The 17034-nt window shown below is 33.7% G+C and overlaps 1 protein-coding gene across 1 annotated transcript in view; it reads left to right on the plus strand.

The window, feature by feature from the left end:
• Positions 1-17034, plus strand: part of LOC145304446 (uncharacterized) — a 38809-nt gene that overhangs the window by 2321 nt on the left and 19454 nt on the right. Inside the window, exons 3-14 of the mRNA XM_080146325.1 lie at positions 576-647; positions 3341-3531; positions 4370-4414; positions 8530-8576; positions 9183-9251; positions 10265-10403; positions 12870-12949; positions 13542-13654; positions 14143-14300; positions 14604-14727; positions 15003-15078; positions 16748-16886. Coding sequence (XP_080002451.1) covers positions 576-647; positions 3341-3531; positions 4370-4414; positions 8530-8576; positions 9183-9251; positions 10265-10403; positions 12870-12949; positions 13542-13654; positions 14143-14300; positions 14604-14727; positions 15003-15078; positions 16748-16886 — 1253 coding nt within the window. The remainder of the gene's footprint in view (positions 1-575; positions 648-3340; positions 3532-4369; positions 4415-8529; positions 8577-9182; positions 9252-10264; positions 10404-12869; positions 12950-13541; positions 13655-14142; positions 14301-14603; positions 14728-15002; positions 15079-16747; positions 16887-17034) is intronic.

The raw sequence follows: 17034 nt of genomic DNA on the forward strand, positions 1-17034 counted from the left end.
CTTAAAAAATAAGAGGTCTACAAAAAAACCGATTGCATATCTGAATTCTATGAAAAATTTTACATCTACTACTTACTAAAAGAACCGGCTAGCTATAAAAAAAAAAGTTGATACACCTTCTTTGATTCAAAATGTATTGATTAGATTATGAATATTTATTGTACCCATGGAATTATTACATGTTGGAGTTCAGAAACTGGACTATCCTATTCTATAGAAGTAGAAAAGTTATTTAGTTTGTTTGTTAAGATCTCAATAAATAAGGCTTAGGCTATTTTAGTTTTATATATTAGCCTTTTAAGCTATTTTCTTCTCATACCTTCCCATTTGAATAAAGATATGCGGCTATGACAGGGTTCTAAAGGGATAAGACAAAGAAAGATAAATTGAAATACATTCCCCCATTGATAATAACTTAAATTACCCTTTCTGTGTATATTAAACTTGTTAGTTAAAACCAACAAGTCAATAGAGTCAGTAGAAGTGCCTAATATAAGCCAACGAATGAGACAGAGTCATTATAAAACTTCAGGTGCCAGTGTAATTTACAATGCAATACATTTTCTGTTTTTTAGGTTGTTAGGCTCAACGTCCCCAGGAATATTTGACCAGCTCAAGGCACAGATTGAAAACAATTTAAGATTAAGGTATTCATTTTCATTTAATTACCTGGATAACCTATGCATGACAGTAAATGGTATGTAAACACCATAGGTTTAGGTCAAAATAATGTCCTTCAGACAACCAAGTCTTTGATTACATTACCTTTGTCTTAACTGTACAATAGATTATAATATGTTGAACCTTTCTAAACAAGAAATCTCCCCTTAGTCTGTTTTCAGGTATAAACTACAGGTAACGATTAAAATAATGTCTTTCAGATTACCAACTCTTTGATTGCATAAACTTTGTCTGGAAGTTTTTATTGTGGTAATGAGCTGCTCCTGTTCATGCGGTAAGGTTTTTCTTCCATCTTTTGATGAGAGTTAAACACCATAAAACATCCTTTATTCAATCAACTTTTTGATTGCACAAATCTTTGTCTTGAAGTCCTTACTGCAAAAGGTATTTAGTTGCGCCAGTTTATGGGCTAGGGCATCTCCCCTCCTCGGGATGACCTGTACACACCAAAAGTTAAGGAATATAAAACGTTCATCAGAAAACCAACTCTTTGATTCCATGATTTTTGTCTGAAGTCCTTACTGTACGTGGTAATGAGTTGCCAGGGCCAGGGCATTTCCCCCCTAACTCTGGATGTCTTGTATAATTTTCGGAGCCGGCTCCTCAATTCATGTTGTAAACATTATAGTTAAGGAATATAAAACATCATTCAGACAATCAACCTTTGATTTATGACCTTTGTTTAAAAGTTCTTAAGGTTCATCTCAAAATTAAAATGTACTTAACTCCATTTGTAATTAAAAGTTAAATGTATATCTTAGGAGAAAAGACAATGGGCGACAAATTTTATGTACACCCCAATTTGTTATAAATAAAACTTAATATCAGAATTATTGGTCGAATAGTTTTGACACTTCTAATTTGTACTAACTAATCGATATTTAATAAAAGTACACAAAGTTTTTAAGCTAACAAATAAAACAATCTGTTTATAAAACTTTGGGTACCAGTATGCTTATCAGTTTAATGTTACCTCCTCTCTGAGTTCATTTAGACTAAGTAATCCTAAAAAAAATATTAAACTTTTTTTATTGAAAATGCACAAAATATTGCAATTTCATTAAATTTACGAGAAAAACAAGTATGACAAAAATCTAAAAGCAGTGAAGATGACTAAAATGTTTATTAAAGCGCTACAGATAGACGGACAAAGTAAGTTATATTATGTACATGGAGAAATTTTAACAAAAATTTAATGCTTACAACTCTTAAGGTATAGGAAAAATTTCTCCTTTCAGTCATCTATTTTTAATAGAAGTTGAGAATTGAAACTCACTATATTCCTCTATGTTGCCAATAAACAATGATGGAAACCAATGGTGTGCACTAAGCCCTAAAAATTGGAAAGAGTTTTAATGAATATTATAATAGATTTTAAATCTGCATAAAATTTTAAGGATTTTTTATAAAATTCGTTTTTTATATAATTCATTATTTAAAAGCGCAAATCCAATTTAAGTTAATAAATTTTGACCAATAGGACAGGTGGATTAGAAACTACCTGCGCTCTAATTGGTTGAATGATGTACGTCACTTAAGCTTCTCCAATCAGGGCGCAGATAGTTTTTAATCCACCAATCACAGATGTCAAAATTATTTAACTTAATTTGTATTTGCGCTTATAGATAAAGAATTATACAAAAAACGAATTTTATAAAAGTTTCTTAAAATTTTATGCAGATTTCAAATCTATTATATTCATTAAAATACTTTCCAATTTTTATAGCTTAGTGTGCACAGCGATTCGCCATAGAAGGGTGGGGGGCACTCCTCTACAATACCCTACGGCACACCACTGATGATGCAAACGGACTTACATCGTGAATTATAGTGTAAAAAAATTGCTAAAAAATATTCAGTAATTAATTTGCCTAATGTAGGATTCAACTAATTTTATGCAATTTAATAAAATTTTACTTTCATCATTTTCACTTCCTATTCGTTTTTTTTATGTGTATGTACTTTTTAACAGGGATCTAACAATGACAGATACATTGATGTACATCCCAAATGATTATACACAAAATTACCCCTCCTGTAGATAAAAATTAGTGGATTAAACGCTTGGACACTAAACTGAATGAAATATATAATAAAAAGGTCCTAAAATCCCAATGAATTAGAAAACGTTATTATAAAACTTTTGGGACTAGTATAATAAACAGCTGAATGTCCACTCTCTTCCAGAACTTTTTAAACTTTACACCTTTTCTTTTAACTTAAAGGCTTTGTGCGGTCAGTACTGCACTAAAAAGACTTCGAGTCATCCCACAGAAAACGCTGTGACTTTACTCATACCTATAAAAGGATATAAATGAATAATAAAACCTTCTTCAATATTTTCATTGAAAACGTTAAATACTGTACCAGTACCTACTAATTCTTCGTTAATCAGGTGACATTAATATCAAGGGCAAATGTAAAGTTAGGACTTCCAGACAAGGGTGGTGCAATCAAAGGGTTTGTTGTCTGTTGGTTGCTACCTTACATAATACACCCGCTGTTAGGACAGAAAAGGAAACAATGCTCCTTTTAGTTATTCTTGGTTGTTGAACCTGACGTTTCTGTGTCCAAGTGTCCTTAGAGGTAGCATAGGTAGGCTGTTCAACAAGCAGTCGTTATTGTTATCAATAAAAAAACTTCCATAATTTTGCTCTAGGTCTCAACCACAAGGACAGGGCTTCCCATCAGGCGGCCAGCCGCCAGCAGCTGCCTTCCAGCCACAGCAGCCAGGAGCCTTCCCGCCACCGTCAGCAGCCGGTCAACCTCAACAGTTTGGTGGTGGTGCGGGCAATCAAGGTCAATTTTTTAGTCAGGGCAGAATTCCAGCTCAGTTCTCAGCTGGACAAGGTAATTACAACTTTTAATTTATCTTGAATACAGATGAATTATTAGGATTATGCAGTGATCGTAAGGTATAAGACATGAGATGATATATTGATTTACATCTCCAATTAGGTTTAAAGTATTACAAATCATACGACAAGTCTGATTACGTCCCTAAAGTTTAATATCTAACAAATAGTCTATTAAACTTTTGGTATCATAAATATATTATAGTGCGGAAGCCACAGCCGCTCTCGCCCAGCGGCTTGATTTTTTTTGTATTCACAGCTACTGGCTACTTTTGGTTAGCCGCAGCCGCTAAATTTTTGCCGCATTCAAGCCGCTATGATTAGCAGTTCGAATATTGTATATAATAATACGGTTCTGTATATTAAACCCAGCTGCTTGATTATTAAATCAACACCAGCCGACAGCTTATATTTAGAATAGCAGCGGCCGTATGGACGCTCAGTTGTGATAACGATAGATTATAAGATTCATAATTATACATACCAAGAGACAAGTAACAAGAATAAAAACATCCATAAGCAGAAAAGCACAAAAAAATCTTATAAAGAAATAAGTAATTTTGACTTTTGGAGCATAACCGACGAACCAAATTAATTATACAACGGATATTCATTTATAGAAAGAATCTTCACCAAATATTTCAGCAGTTTTATCATGAATAGCAGCCAACAAAATGTTTCCCACTAGATTTTCGGTCGGAAGGGCGGATGAACAGACAAAGTGAATTTAAATAGACTTTGATAATAAAAATTTAATAAAAATCATGTTACCGACCAAAATCCAAATTGATCGACTAACAAGATATTAATGTGCACTAACAATTAATGTTTAGGTCAACAGCCACCTGCAGCCCCACAACCCACAATTCCTCTACCAGGCAATTCATTCAGAATTTATATTTTTTGCCCAAGAATCCAGTGGTTTAGGGGATAATAAATCTGTTTCAAATCCACAGTGGTAATAATATTCTGTTTCTTTTCTATAATATTAAAAGCTGCACAGTCATCCTATAAAATATGAACTTTAATTGTAGATGATGTCATCCTTGTTTACTAAGAAAAATATCAGATGTATTTGAACATTGTTTTTGCATTTGTTAATAAAGAAGATACATCTTGTCTTGTTATAGCTACGTCACTAATGAACATAATTGTCCATGCTTATCAGGGAGGGAGGAGATAATGGATTGTAAATTTTGTGGGTACCAAACACGCTCTTTTATTTGGTTAAAATTTGGGTACTAGTAAATCTTGATTATTTGGTTTAAACTAGCAGTGTCCAAACTTTCCAACCAAGAATTTTAGTCTATAACAGGTTTAATTATGTTTATTATCATTGGGAATGTACCCTAATTTATCCTCGATTGACTTATCCCTTGAAATCTCTGATGTTTATCAAGAATTCTGTAAGATGAATTTTAACATTATTTTTGCATTAACTAATAAAGAAAAAATATCTTCATAGAAAATAGTGGATATAAAGGGATAAGACAATGACCGATAAATTGACGTACATCCTCTATGACGATACACACTATTACCCCTTATGTACATTACAGTTAATTGATTTAACGTTTGGACACTCAACTTAATGAACTAACTAACTAATTTAAATAAAGTACCCAAAGTTGTTGAGCCAACGAATAAAAAAACATATTCATCTCTGAAGGTAAATAGACTATAATGAATGGCATTCCCACAAACCCATATGTGTAAAATTATCCATTTGGTAACAACAACGAAAACTTTTAATGTGCATGTGAATTATTCGAATACAAAACTAAAGAATTTTTACAAAAGGCAGAAAGGTAGATCCATTCATGAATGTGAAAAATTCAGGAACTTTAAAGGACAAATGATGATTTTACTCACCGATTATGATAAACAAAATTATCCCTGATGTAGATTAAACCAATTGGTGGATTATTTTGAACCCTCTTACACAAAATGTATTACTTAATTGGATTCATTCTTAATCTAACCCTTAATCTAAAGTTTTTAAGTTAACAATTGACAAATTTTGGGACTAGTATCATTTACAGTCTGGTGTCCCCTCCCTCCATGGAATAAGTTAAATATTAGATGAAAGAAAAGACAAATTATTTGACATAGAAAGACGGGAAATTTTTAGGAAATTAGACAGTCATAATGGATATAGTATGCCTGGATATTATGACAGGGAAATTTTTAGGAAATTAGACAGTCATAATGGATATAGTATGCCTGGATATTATGACAGGGAAATTTTTAGGAAATTAGACATTCATGATGGATATAGTATGCCTGGATATTATTACAGGGAAATTTTTAGGAAATTAGACAGTCATAATGGATATAGTATGCCTGGATATTATGACAGGGAAATTTTTAGGAAATTAGACATTCATGATGGATATAGTATGCCTGGATATTATTACAGGGAAATTTTTAGGAAATTAGACAGTCATAATGGATATAGTATGCCTGGATATTATGACAGGGAAATTTTTAGGAAATTAGACATTCATGATGGATATAGTATGCCTGGATATTATTACAGGGAAATTTTTAGGAAATTAGACAGTCATAATGGATATAGTATGCGTGGATATTATGACAGGGAAATTTTTAGGAAATTAGACAGTCATATTGGATATAGTATGCCTGGATATTATGACAGGGAAATTTTTAGGAAATTAGACAGTCATAATGGATATAGTATGCCTGGATATTATGACAGAGAAATTTTTAGGAAATTAGACAGTCATAATATGGATATAGTATGCGTGGATATTATTACAGGGAAATTTTTAGGAAATTAGACAGTCATAATGGATATAGTATGCCTGGATATTATGACAGGGAAATTTTTAGGAAATTAGACAGTCATATTGGATATAGTATGCCTGGATATTATGACAGGGAAATTTTTAGGAAATTAGACAGTCATAATGGATATAGTATGCCTGGATATTATGACAGAGAAATTTTTAGGAAATTAGACAGTCATAATATGGATATAGTATGCGTGGATATTATTACAGGGAAATTTTTAGGAAATTAGAAATTGGATATAGTATGCCTGGATATTATGACAGGGAAATTTTTAGGAAATTAGACAGTCATAATGGATATAGTATGCCTGGATATTATGACAGGGAAATTTTTTAGGAAATTAGACAGTCATAATGGATATAGTATGCCTGGATATTATGACAGGGAAATTTTTAGGAAATTAGACAGTCATAATGGATATAGTATGCCTGGATATTATGACAGAGAAATTTTTAGGAAATTAGACAGTCATAATATGGATATAGTATGCGTGGATATTATTACAGGGAAATTTTTAGGAAATTAGAAATTGGATATAGTATGCCTGGATATTATGACAGGGAAATTTTTAGGAAATTAGACAGTCATAATGGATATAGTATGCCTGGATATTATGACAGGGAAATTTTTTAGGAAATTAGACAGTCATAATGGATATAGTATGCCTGGATATTATGACAGGGAAATTTTTAGGAAATTAGACAGTCATAATGGATATAGTATGCCTGGATATTATGACAGAGAAATTTTTAGGAAATTAGACAGTCATAATATGGATATAGTATGCGTGGATATTATTACAGGGAAATTTTTAGGAAATTAGAAATTGGATATAGTATGCCTGGATATTATGACAGGGAAATTTTTAGGAAATTAGACAGTCATAATGGATATAGTATGCCTGGATATTATGACAGGGAAATTTTTTAGGAAATTAGACAGTCATAATGGATATAGTATGCCTGGATATTATGACAGGGAAATTTTTAGGAAATTAGACAGTCATAATGGATATGGTATGCGTGGATATTATGACAGGGAAATTTTTAGGAAATTTGACAGTCATAATGGATATAGTATGCGTGGATATTATGACAGGAAAATTTTAGTTGCTACAAGTTTAGGTTGCTTTGCTACTATAGTCCTCATTTATTTTGGAGTATCGTTATATTAGCCAGCCGCAAGTAACGTTTTATCAGGGTAGGCGAGAATCTATAACATTATCCAATTGTTTTATATCCATTACAGAAATATAAATATATTCTATTTTTAGGTATAGGCCTCGCGTTGTATCCCCCCCCCCCAAGAGTTAGGCATAGGAATATAATTAAATCCCTCCTTATATTCAATGTTCTAGGAATCCCCAAAAATATTTGAGGGTGGCATGACCCTCTTATTGATTTAATTTCAGTTGATTTAATTTCAGATTTTTTCTCACCCAAGATATGCTTTTTTTTATCCTCCCCAAAATATTCAAGACCCCCCTCCCCACAGCAAAGATTTTTTTGAGGGTAAAACAAACTTTCGGATTGCTTGGCGAGCGATTTTACCCCCCTTACAAAAAAAAGCTTGAACGTCCTTGGGGGATTATTAGTGCTTAACCCGTACTTTGTGTAGAAGCTCCTTCTTTACATGCAAAATATTATATTTTTATATTTAGAGTACATATCCCTACCCGTATTTGACACTGCATGTCTAATCTAAAGAAAGAAGAGATTTAATATCTTTGTCTTTTACATTTCAAGAATAAAGTGAAATTTATTTGTAGTATTTCTTCGAATCCGGTTAATATCCGCTAAGCTAGAACCGGTTCTCAGCCATACTGAAAAATCATGTAATATCTCTCAGTAATACAATACGATACAGGATGGCAGTTTGGATGAGAACCGGTTTTGATACAGCCAAATTAATTGGATTCGGAGCCATACTGGAATATTTATTATCGCATTGTATTATAGACAGCTTTCCGCAGATATTAAATGAAAAATTATAGGGTTGAAACCAGTTTTATTATCTCCGAGTGGCTCGGACTGACAAAACTGGCATTAATTTCATGAATTTTATCTAATTAATATAACACAAATTATAAGAATTGCAGAGAAAAATTAAGATTATTTTATCGTCATTTGCCCTATCCCGGCTATCCTTGGTAAAATTTTGAATGAATGAAAATTTGTAGATGGGAGCAAGAGTTTCTTTGACTCCATTGTCACCAGAATAAATCAGGTATGGGCATCATTTTTAGAGTAGCAATGCTACTTCATTATTTACTTTTAGCTGGAATCTTAGCGGATACGACAAAAAGCGATACATTGGTATATATCCCCAATGATGATAAGAAAAAATACCCTTTCTGTAGATTGGAATTAGTGTTTGAAAAGTCTGGACATAGTTTGGAACCAATCAATCAACATTTTAACAAAATTACCCAAAGTTTTCAAGCCAACGAATAACATAACAGGGTAGGTGTCGACATAGACGTCCAAGCTTTTTATTTTGGGTGGGGGTAAAATTTTTTTAAGGGGGGGGTAATTAGCTTTTTTTTGGGGGGGGAGGGGGGTATTTACCCCTCCAAAATTGTTTGGGGGGGTAAATACCCCCTCCTAAATGGTTGGGAGGGATAAATTTTAAATGGGGGGGGGGGGGGTAAAATGAAAAAAAAATTTGGGGGGATAATCGCCCCATTACCCCCCCCCCCCCCTTGGACGTCTATGGGTGTCGAGTTGAAAATGTTTTATCTTTAATTAAATATTATGAAAATATAGTTTAAACATTAGATGTGCAAAATTCTGACGTTCTGACAAAGGTTGACTAAATAGATTTTTTTTTCAGGGCCACCGTGACAATGCCCGTCAGAACCAGAACAGAGCTCCAGAACAGGCTGCCAGCAGTCCTGCCCAGGTATACTTCTGGTACTTTCCCTCAAACTAACTATTGAGCAATATTTTTCTCTGCGAGCTACCAAGCTAGTACATATTATGTAGACTAATCAAAACTGACCTAAAATGTAGCTGTGTTTAATGCCCTAGGCAAATGTTAATATGTGTCACCGCTTTTGGCCTATATATTCTATTGACGTCTTAATAGAGGGAAAGAGAAAGGAAAGAACCCCCCTAGAAAAGAGATAGGGTATAGGGTAGTTCCGAACGTCAATAGAATAGGTAGGCCAAAAGCAGTGACATATATCCCCATTTTGCTAGGTCACTATTGACAGCTACATCTAACGTAATAAACAAACAAACAAACAACTACCCCCCCCCCCCTTATTGTAAGACAAGAGGTGGGGGTCTGTGCTCGACTTGGCACTTTGAGGTAAAACGCCATATTTCTATCTATCTATTTATTCTAATTTGTGGACTGTCTTATTTTTAAAAGCGAAGTTTTTCTATAATTAGGGTCGGTCCGTACGTCCGTCCGTCACAAACGGATAGCTTTTTTAGTTAATTTAGGAATGTTAGAATTGTCCTATCGATTTTAAACTTTGCATGGTAATTCCGTTAGTAGTTAGGTACGATTTAGAAAGCGTAGCAACCCTATAATCATTACCAGAATGTCCGTACGTCCATTTTAAACATATTGATTTTTTTACTTTTTTAACAACAGTTTTCTTTGTGATCTAATCATCCGATTGATCTGATTTTTGGTATGTTTATTCCTGGGACAATAAAGTATAATGTTTCAAGCAAAGCAACTCTATAATCAAGTCCTAAAAATGTAACTATGTCCATGAACATTATCCTGTATCCAGCAGTTTTTTAACAAATTTACTTACAATTTTGGTTCGACTCTTATACATTTATATTCTGATTATTCAGTTCTGACACTATATAAGTGTTAATATCCGTTTGTCCTACAGTTTCAGTGCTTCGCTTTTATGGATGTTGTCATCCTTGTTTTTATAAAAATCTATTTAGGATAACCAAAACAACGGATTCCCACCAAGACGCCCTACCCCAACCAACCTTTTTAACGGCGGCTCTGGCCTTCCGCCGGCGGTTGATATTGCTGCTGCTGTTCCGCCGACTAATAGATTTACCGTAGAGTCGGCTCCAGGTCAGATTTATGAGTTAAAAAAGACAACCAACCCCTAGATTGTACGGTTCTTTGTCCAAAAAATTAATTGAAGGACAGGCACAGCCTTCCCCTTTTTTCATCCCATCATTAAAAAAACCCTAACAAATCCTGTGCACGCTAATAGGACAGGAATAAGGTATAGCCAACAAGCGAAATAAATATAAATAAAATTTTGGGGGCTGATGAAAAGGTCGTTAATTCTAATATGTGTTAACCCCCCAACGACAGCTAAAATAACGTATAGGTTTCAGGATTTTTTTCCAATTAATTTCGTTGCTAGTAAAAGCTTCCATTGGGGGACAATTAGGAATCTTAAAGGATAAAACAATGGTCAATAAATTGATGTACATCCCCAATCGTGATAAACAAAATAACCCTTTAATTAGATGAAAATTGTTGATTGAAAAGTTTGAGCACTTGTAGTTTTAAGATTTTGAAGTACCCAAAGTCTTTTTTATGCCAACGAATGAGTAAATTAAACAGCTTTAATATAAATTTTTACAAATTATACGTTTGCCATGCTTTATTCATGAGTAAAATTTCATATTTTATTTTTTTTTAATTAAATACCTAACAGGATGTTTTTTTAACTATATTCATAAGTACATTACTTTCTTTAAAAATATAAAAAAAAAATCAATTTTTATACTGTTTTAAGGTTTTTGAAGGTTTATAAGACGCAATTTAAAAGTAAAAAAGGTTCTAAACAAACTTTTTCCAGGATGGGTTGAAACCGATTGATATCGGCTGGATTAGAACCGGTTTTAAGCCATACTGACAAATCATGTATCATATCGTATTATATCCAATTTTCTACAAATATAAAAATGTACAATCATAATATCGAAAACAGTTTTGTTAGCCCGTGCCTTCGGCATCTCGGTTTCAATATCATAATTGTACATTTAAAATCCGCGGAAAGCGATGCGATAAATAACTATTCTAATATTAATTTAAGGAATTTACTGAATTTTAAACATGAAAGATTTGTCCTATCATAAGAATCTTGTCTATTATAATAAATTGTGGATATAAAACCCGCGACCGTGGCTCAATACGTAGCGCATCCGCTCGCCGTCGGGAAGGTGATAGGTTCGAATCTCGGACCGACACCGCGTCATAACTAAAGACGGTAAAAATGGTTCTTACTGCTGCTATGTCAGATGCGCGACATAAATAGTTAGAGTAGGGGGAATGCCTTGACCCAAAATTAGACGCAACTCATTACCATGCACAGTTAGGACTTCTCAGACAAAGGTCGTGCAATCAAAGGGTTGATGGGTGTTGATACCCTAGGCGATTGAGCACGTTACATTGCAATTTAAAATTCAGAGTATGTTTAAAGGTGACGTGGAGTTGACTAGTACCCAAAGCGTCACCACGCCCCTAGAGTCAAGTAAATTATGGAAATAAATGTCCTTGTTGTAATGGTGCAGCTACTCTATAAATAACTTTGCCTGTTCGTCCATGTTCTGTCAGCAGTCTGTAACGCTATGCGGAAATGTGATTTTCTCGGAAGTTGTTTAATCTAGAGCATTCATTATATTATATTCTACTAGCGGCTACGCCCCTAGAGGCCTAAAGTGCCACTCTAAATGTTTGTTTTTTATTTCAAATATCTTACTTGATAAATAATTATCTATTTTTCTTTCAAGTCTCTACAAAAATCGAGAATATTTTATATTTGTTTGTGATATCTCTTGGTAGGGTGGTGGTAACCTCACCCAAAATAGTTATAAACCTTCCCAGGATCTTTGAAAATCTACCCTGCAAAGAAGAACCCGATCGGTTCAACTGTTAGCGAGATCCTTCGGTACAGACAAACAGATATCATATTACTTTATCTGTCAATCCATGTTTCATGGTGTTTTGTTACCTTTGAATGTTGTTATCCTTGTTTTTTTCTTCCAAATTACCTATTTCTCGATATAAGTTTAAAAATAAAATGTTATTTTTTTTATATTCTTTGTGGTGCTTCTTTTCAAAGATATGTAAAATTTGAAGAAAAAGGGAAATTTCCAAATTTGTTGCAAGAAGTAAATTTAGTATTTTCCACATTCCTTGTATTGAAGAAACAGGATGTCTGTGTGTAGCAAAGGATCTCGCTAACCACTGCACTGGACCGATTTGGCTGTCCTTAACAGTGGAGCTTCTTATTGGATGGATAATAACTAAAATTGAATATAAATTGCCCCTAAAAAAAATGCCTGCTCCCCCCCCCTCATTTTTTTTACTTTTTCTTATTAGGACTTAAACTGAGTGGATAGTTTCTAACGTGTGAAGCTTAAGATCTTGGTAACCGCTGAACCGATATGGCTCTACTTTTCAGGAAACATAGCTATTGGTCCAACGGATAGTGAGATCTTTAGCTACACACAGACAAACATCATGTTACGTTTAGTATATTAGTTATATGATAATTTTGGTTATTATTTATTGTTTAAGGTTTACCGCTGAATGGCGAGCCCGAAATTACCACCCGCAGGCCCGAGACAAATGGTCTGGATGTGTTTGGCTCCTCCCAGGTAAAATTAGATAGATACATGTAAGCAAACGAAAGATAATATCAGTACATAATTTTATGCATAATTTGGTACTTTCAAAACCTGGGTTAATTGTTGCAAAAGCTGAAAATACCAATTTAAGACAAACATTTTCAAATAAAGTTTTTAAGGTTTCTAGTTACATCGAAATAAAATAAAAAAATCAACATTTTTAAACAAAATAAAGAAAATAAATAAATGTATAAATTAATGTTATTTACACTGTGATACAATTGGGTTAGAAAATTGTAATAATCTTAAAATTAACTATGACAGATTTAAATCATTTTTACAATATTTACATTATCTACATGACTGTGGTCATATTATATGTCAACTTTGATCATTCCCCTGACGATAAATAACACCCTTCGTGTTGTCTTTAATACCCCGTTACCACACCTCTCTGTTTTGGTATAAGGGGGTCAAAATCGTAAGGGGGGTGTCAAAAGATTAGGTCCAAAATTATCATCCAAAATCATATTATGGGATAGAATTATGTGTGACTAAATATAAAAAATTGTGTCCTTCTTTCGACCATCTCCGATATTAAATCTTTTATTTTTTACTTTAGAACCGTGGCAACGCGCCGTTCACCGCCTTCCGCAACTTCCCTGTGGCCACAACAACCTCCAACAGCTTCAGAACAACAACACCACAACCTCAAACAACACCTTTCCCCATCAGGTATTAGTAGTGCTTTCCCTCAAAGTGGCTATCGAGCACTGAAACCCTCCTCATCATTTTATTTTAAGATAGATTAGAATCATGGGGGGGGGGGGCTTTGGGGGGGGCGTGGTTATGTGTATCAAACACAAAGGTTCTAACCCTGTGGTGCCCAAACTTTAGTGTATTATGCAAAACCCACCATAACCTAACCTAACCTAAGCAAATATATCCAACTCCCCATATTTCAATTGATTTTAAAATAAAGCAGAGCTTCTTGTGATCAATGATTAGACCAATAAGAGGGAAATTGATTTAATTATGGAATAGTGCTGCAGCTATCCCATAACATAAAGGTGTTCGTTCCTCCGACCTTTAGAAAATCACGGGTAAAATGATTTGGTTTTCAATAAAATATGAAACACTGAGTGCTGTGAATGCAGTCAAATATAAAAATATGAACTTTTTAAAGAAAAATAATCATTTAACAATCAATTATTAATTATTAGGACCACAACCTCAGATATTAGAACAACTCCCTTCCCCGGACGGCCATCCCTGACCTTTTCTGGCAGTGTACCTGCCTTCCCCGACAGGATGGCTGTTCCTGCCCGTACTGAAGCCCCCATCAGAGCTGTTCCTAATGAAGTACCCAGAAGTTTCTCAGGTATTCATATTTCTTATAATTTTTGATGACTTTTTACTTAATCCACATTTCAAATTATAATAAACAAAATTAAAACTTCTGTAGATTAAAACTATTGGTTAAAAAGTTTGCTCTCTCTTCTAGTATGAATCAACTAGAGCGTGTTTTTTTTATAGAACTTTGGATACCAACACAATTTGCAGTTCAATGTCCGATGATTATGGGAATAACGGACCGTCATACCAAATATAAAATAAAATTAAACTTGTAAAGTAGCTTTACAATTAAAATTAATTTCTTGAATAGTTGCAAATATTTTAAAAGGTGGCAGCAGCGTGGGTCTGAACCAGTTTTCAGATGAAAACCGGTTTTTAGGACCCCTGTACCAAACCAGTTTCTCCGAGGATGGACGGATCAACCAGTTCTCAACCCAGAGAAATCAACCACAGTAAGAATTTTAAACATGTTCACTGTGCGTGTGTATCAGGGTGTGTATGTATGGGGGGGGGGGGTCATATAGACCCCTGATCTTTCTGACTTTTTGTTTGTCAAAGGAAACTTAACTGAAAATTCCAGTTATCTATCTTTAAAAACAGCCGAGAAAATCAAAATTTCCCAATAGAGTTACGGACTAACTAGACTTCGCTACTATGAACAATTGGAGTTGGGAGATTTCGGTGGTCCGAAAAAAGGTTTAAGGGAAACCACCATTTTTTTCTTTAGATTTCTGGACGCTGAAGTAACAGAATCTGGAATTCTAGAAGATTCTGCTGAGAGAGCCCTCATCGAGGCACAAAAGGTAACATTTTTTGCTGCCGCTTCGCGCCTTCCAATATTTTCAAAAAGTGTAATTTCACTTCTAATTTCACACTCTCTATGCATGCAGTATCTAAAACTACATATATAATACTCTTTCAACAGACCAAATTCAAACACACACACTCGATTTTAACATTGCTTGACTAAAATGTGTTCAACATTATATTTACTAAATATGTCATAAGCTTACACATTTTTATCATTATACATTGACGCATTTTTTGTATCTAAATTGAATTCAAATTAAATATGAATATTCCTTTTAAATAGAGAGTAGAGTCAAATGAGAGAATTTTAATTGTAAGTTTCAATTTAAAAATAAAAGATTTCTTTTGTGTAGCACAAAATAATTGGTTGAAAAATTAAAAATTGGGTCAAGAAATCCAAAGTAACAAGAGATAAAAGTAACAAAGAAACTTATATCTGTATCTATCTAAGACTTAAAGTGGTAAGTTTTTTTCTGAAGCTTAAGATCCCGGAATTTATACTTTGATAAGTACATGTTCTAACCAATAATATGTACGGATAGTTCCTTCACTACAGCCTAGTTCATAAAAGACAAATCGACCTCTGGAAATTTTAGGTCGACCTAAAGAAGCTTGACTGATTTTATAACGGCATTTGTTAGTTGTACGTGTTTAGGTTGACCTACAGAATAAATCGGTCGACCTCTAAAAGTTGTTTGTGAACTGGGCACAAGTTCTTATAGGTCCAATTTACTAAATAGGCATCTAGATCTATTATTTTTATTATTGTGACTTTCTATCTTCGAACGGTGCACAAAAAATTCAAAATAATTTTGTTCGAATATCTTTGACAAAATAATATAAAATTTTGGTGGAATATAGAAGCAATATTAGGACGATAATGTTTAATAGCGGCGAAGATTTAAAAACAAATTGATGTATTATCCGATTATTAGAGAGTTTTAAGCTTTAAAAAACTACTTTTGATGATTACATACATGAACTAATTCATAATTACATTTCCCGTATTGCTTCGAGACCGATTATCATCCGGTGGATTAGAACCGGTTAAGTTCTCAGCATATTAAAAAATATAAGTCTAGTATCATATATCGAGTTTTCTACGAATATAAAAATATAAAATCATGAGATTAAAACCAACTTTTTAGCCCGAGCCTTCGGCATCTTCTGGTTAAAAATATGGTTTTAATCTAATAAGTGTACATTTTAAATTCTCAGAAAGCTGTTTTTAATACGATGCTAGAAATAACTATTTTATAATTATAGTTTTTACTTAATTAAGGTTAGGATAGGTTTATTCAAGGTCATAGGAGTCCAGCAGGGAATATACCCCGCGCAAGGATTCAAATTTGGGGATCTAGACTTCCTATATGTATTCTAGATTTACCTATCAAACATCTTTGTTAAGTCTAAAATACATAAATTAAGAAAATTCCCAGATTTTCAATGTTTAGTAGCAAATCAAGTTTGCAAATCAAAATGTCCGTCCGACATTTTATAGTTAGTTTCGTTTTGCCAATCAAAATTTTCAGCCTGTTGGTGCACTTAAGGAAGGAAGGGGATGTAGACGACCCTGTCCTTTTTTTTAGTTTAAAAAAGAACAAAAACTTTCCTAGACCTTTGTGTAGCTTTTATCATCCTTGTAAAGCAAAATAATTTTAGTTTGATCTGGAGAAGCTGAATGAATCCGAGGCAGACCGCCAGGCACAGCTGGATGAGGAACGGCTACAGGCCCAGCTTGAGGCGGAGAGGCGAAGGAAGGCGGATGAAGAATTGAGAAAACAAAGACTGAAACTTGAAGGTATGTTTCAAGGATCTTTTAGGGTTAAGACAATAGACGATAAATTGAAATACATTCCCAAGAAGCAGCTTATGGTGCCTAATAAAAACATGAATAGAATACAAATAACCATTGCCAATGATAGGCCCGTAGACATTTTACCCTTGAC

The sequence above is a fragment of the Acartia tonsa genome, chromosome 13, assembly GCF_053477335.1.
Source record: "Acartia tonsa isolate MP-2025a chromosome 13, ASM5347733v1, whole genome shotgun sequence".
NCBI lineage: Eukaryota > Metazoa > Arthropoda > Copepoda > Calanoida > Acartiidae > Acartia > Acartia tonsa.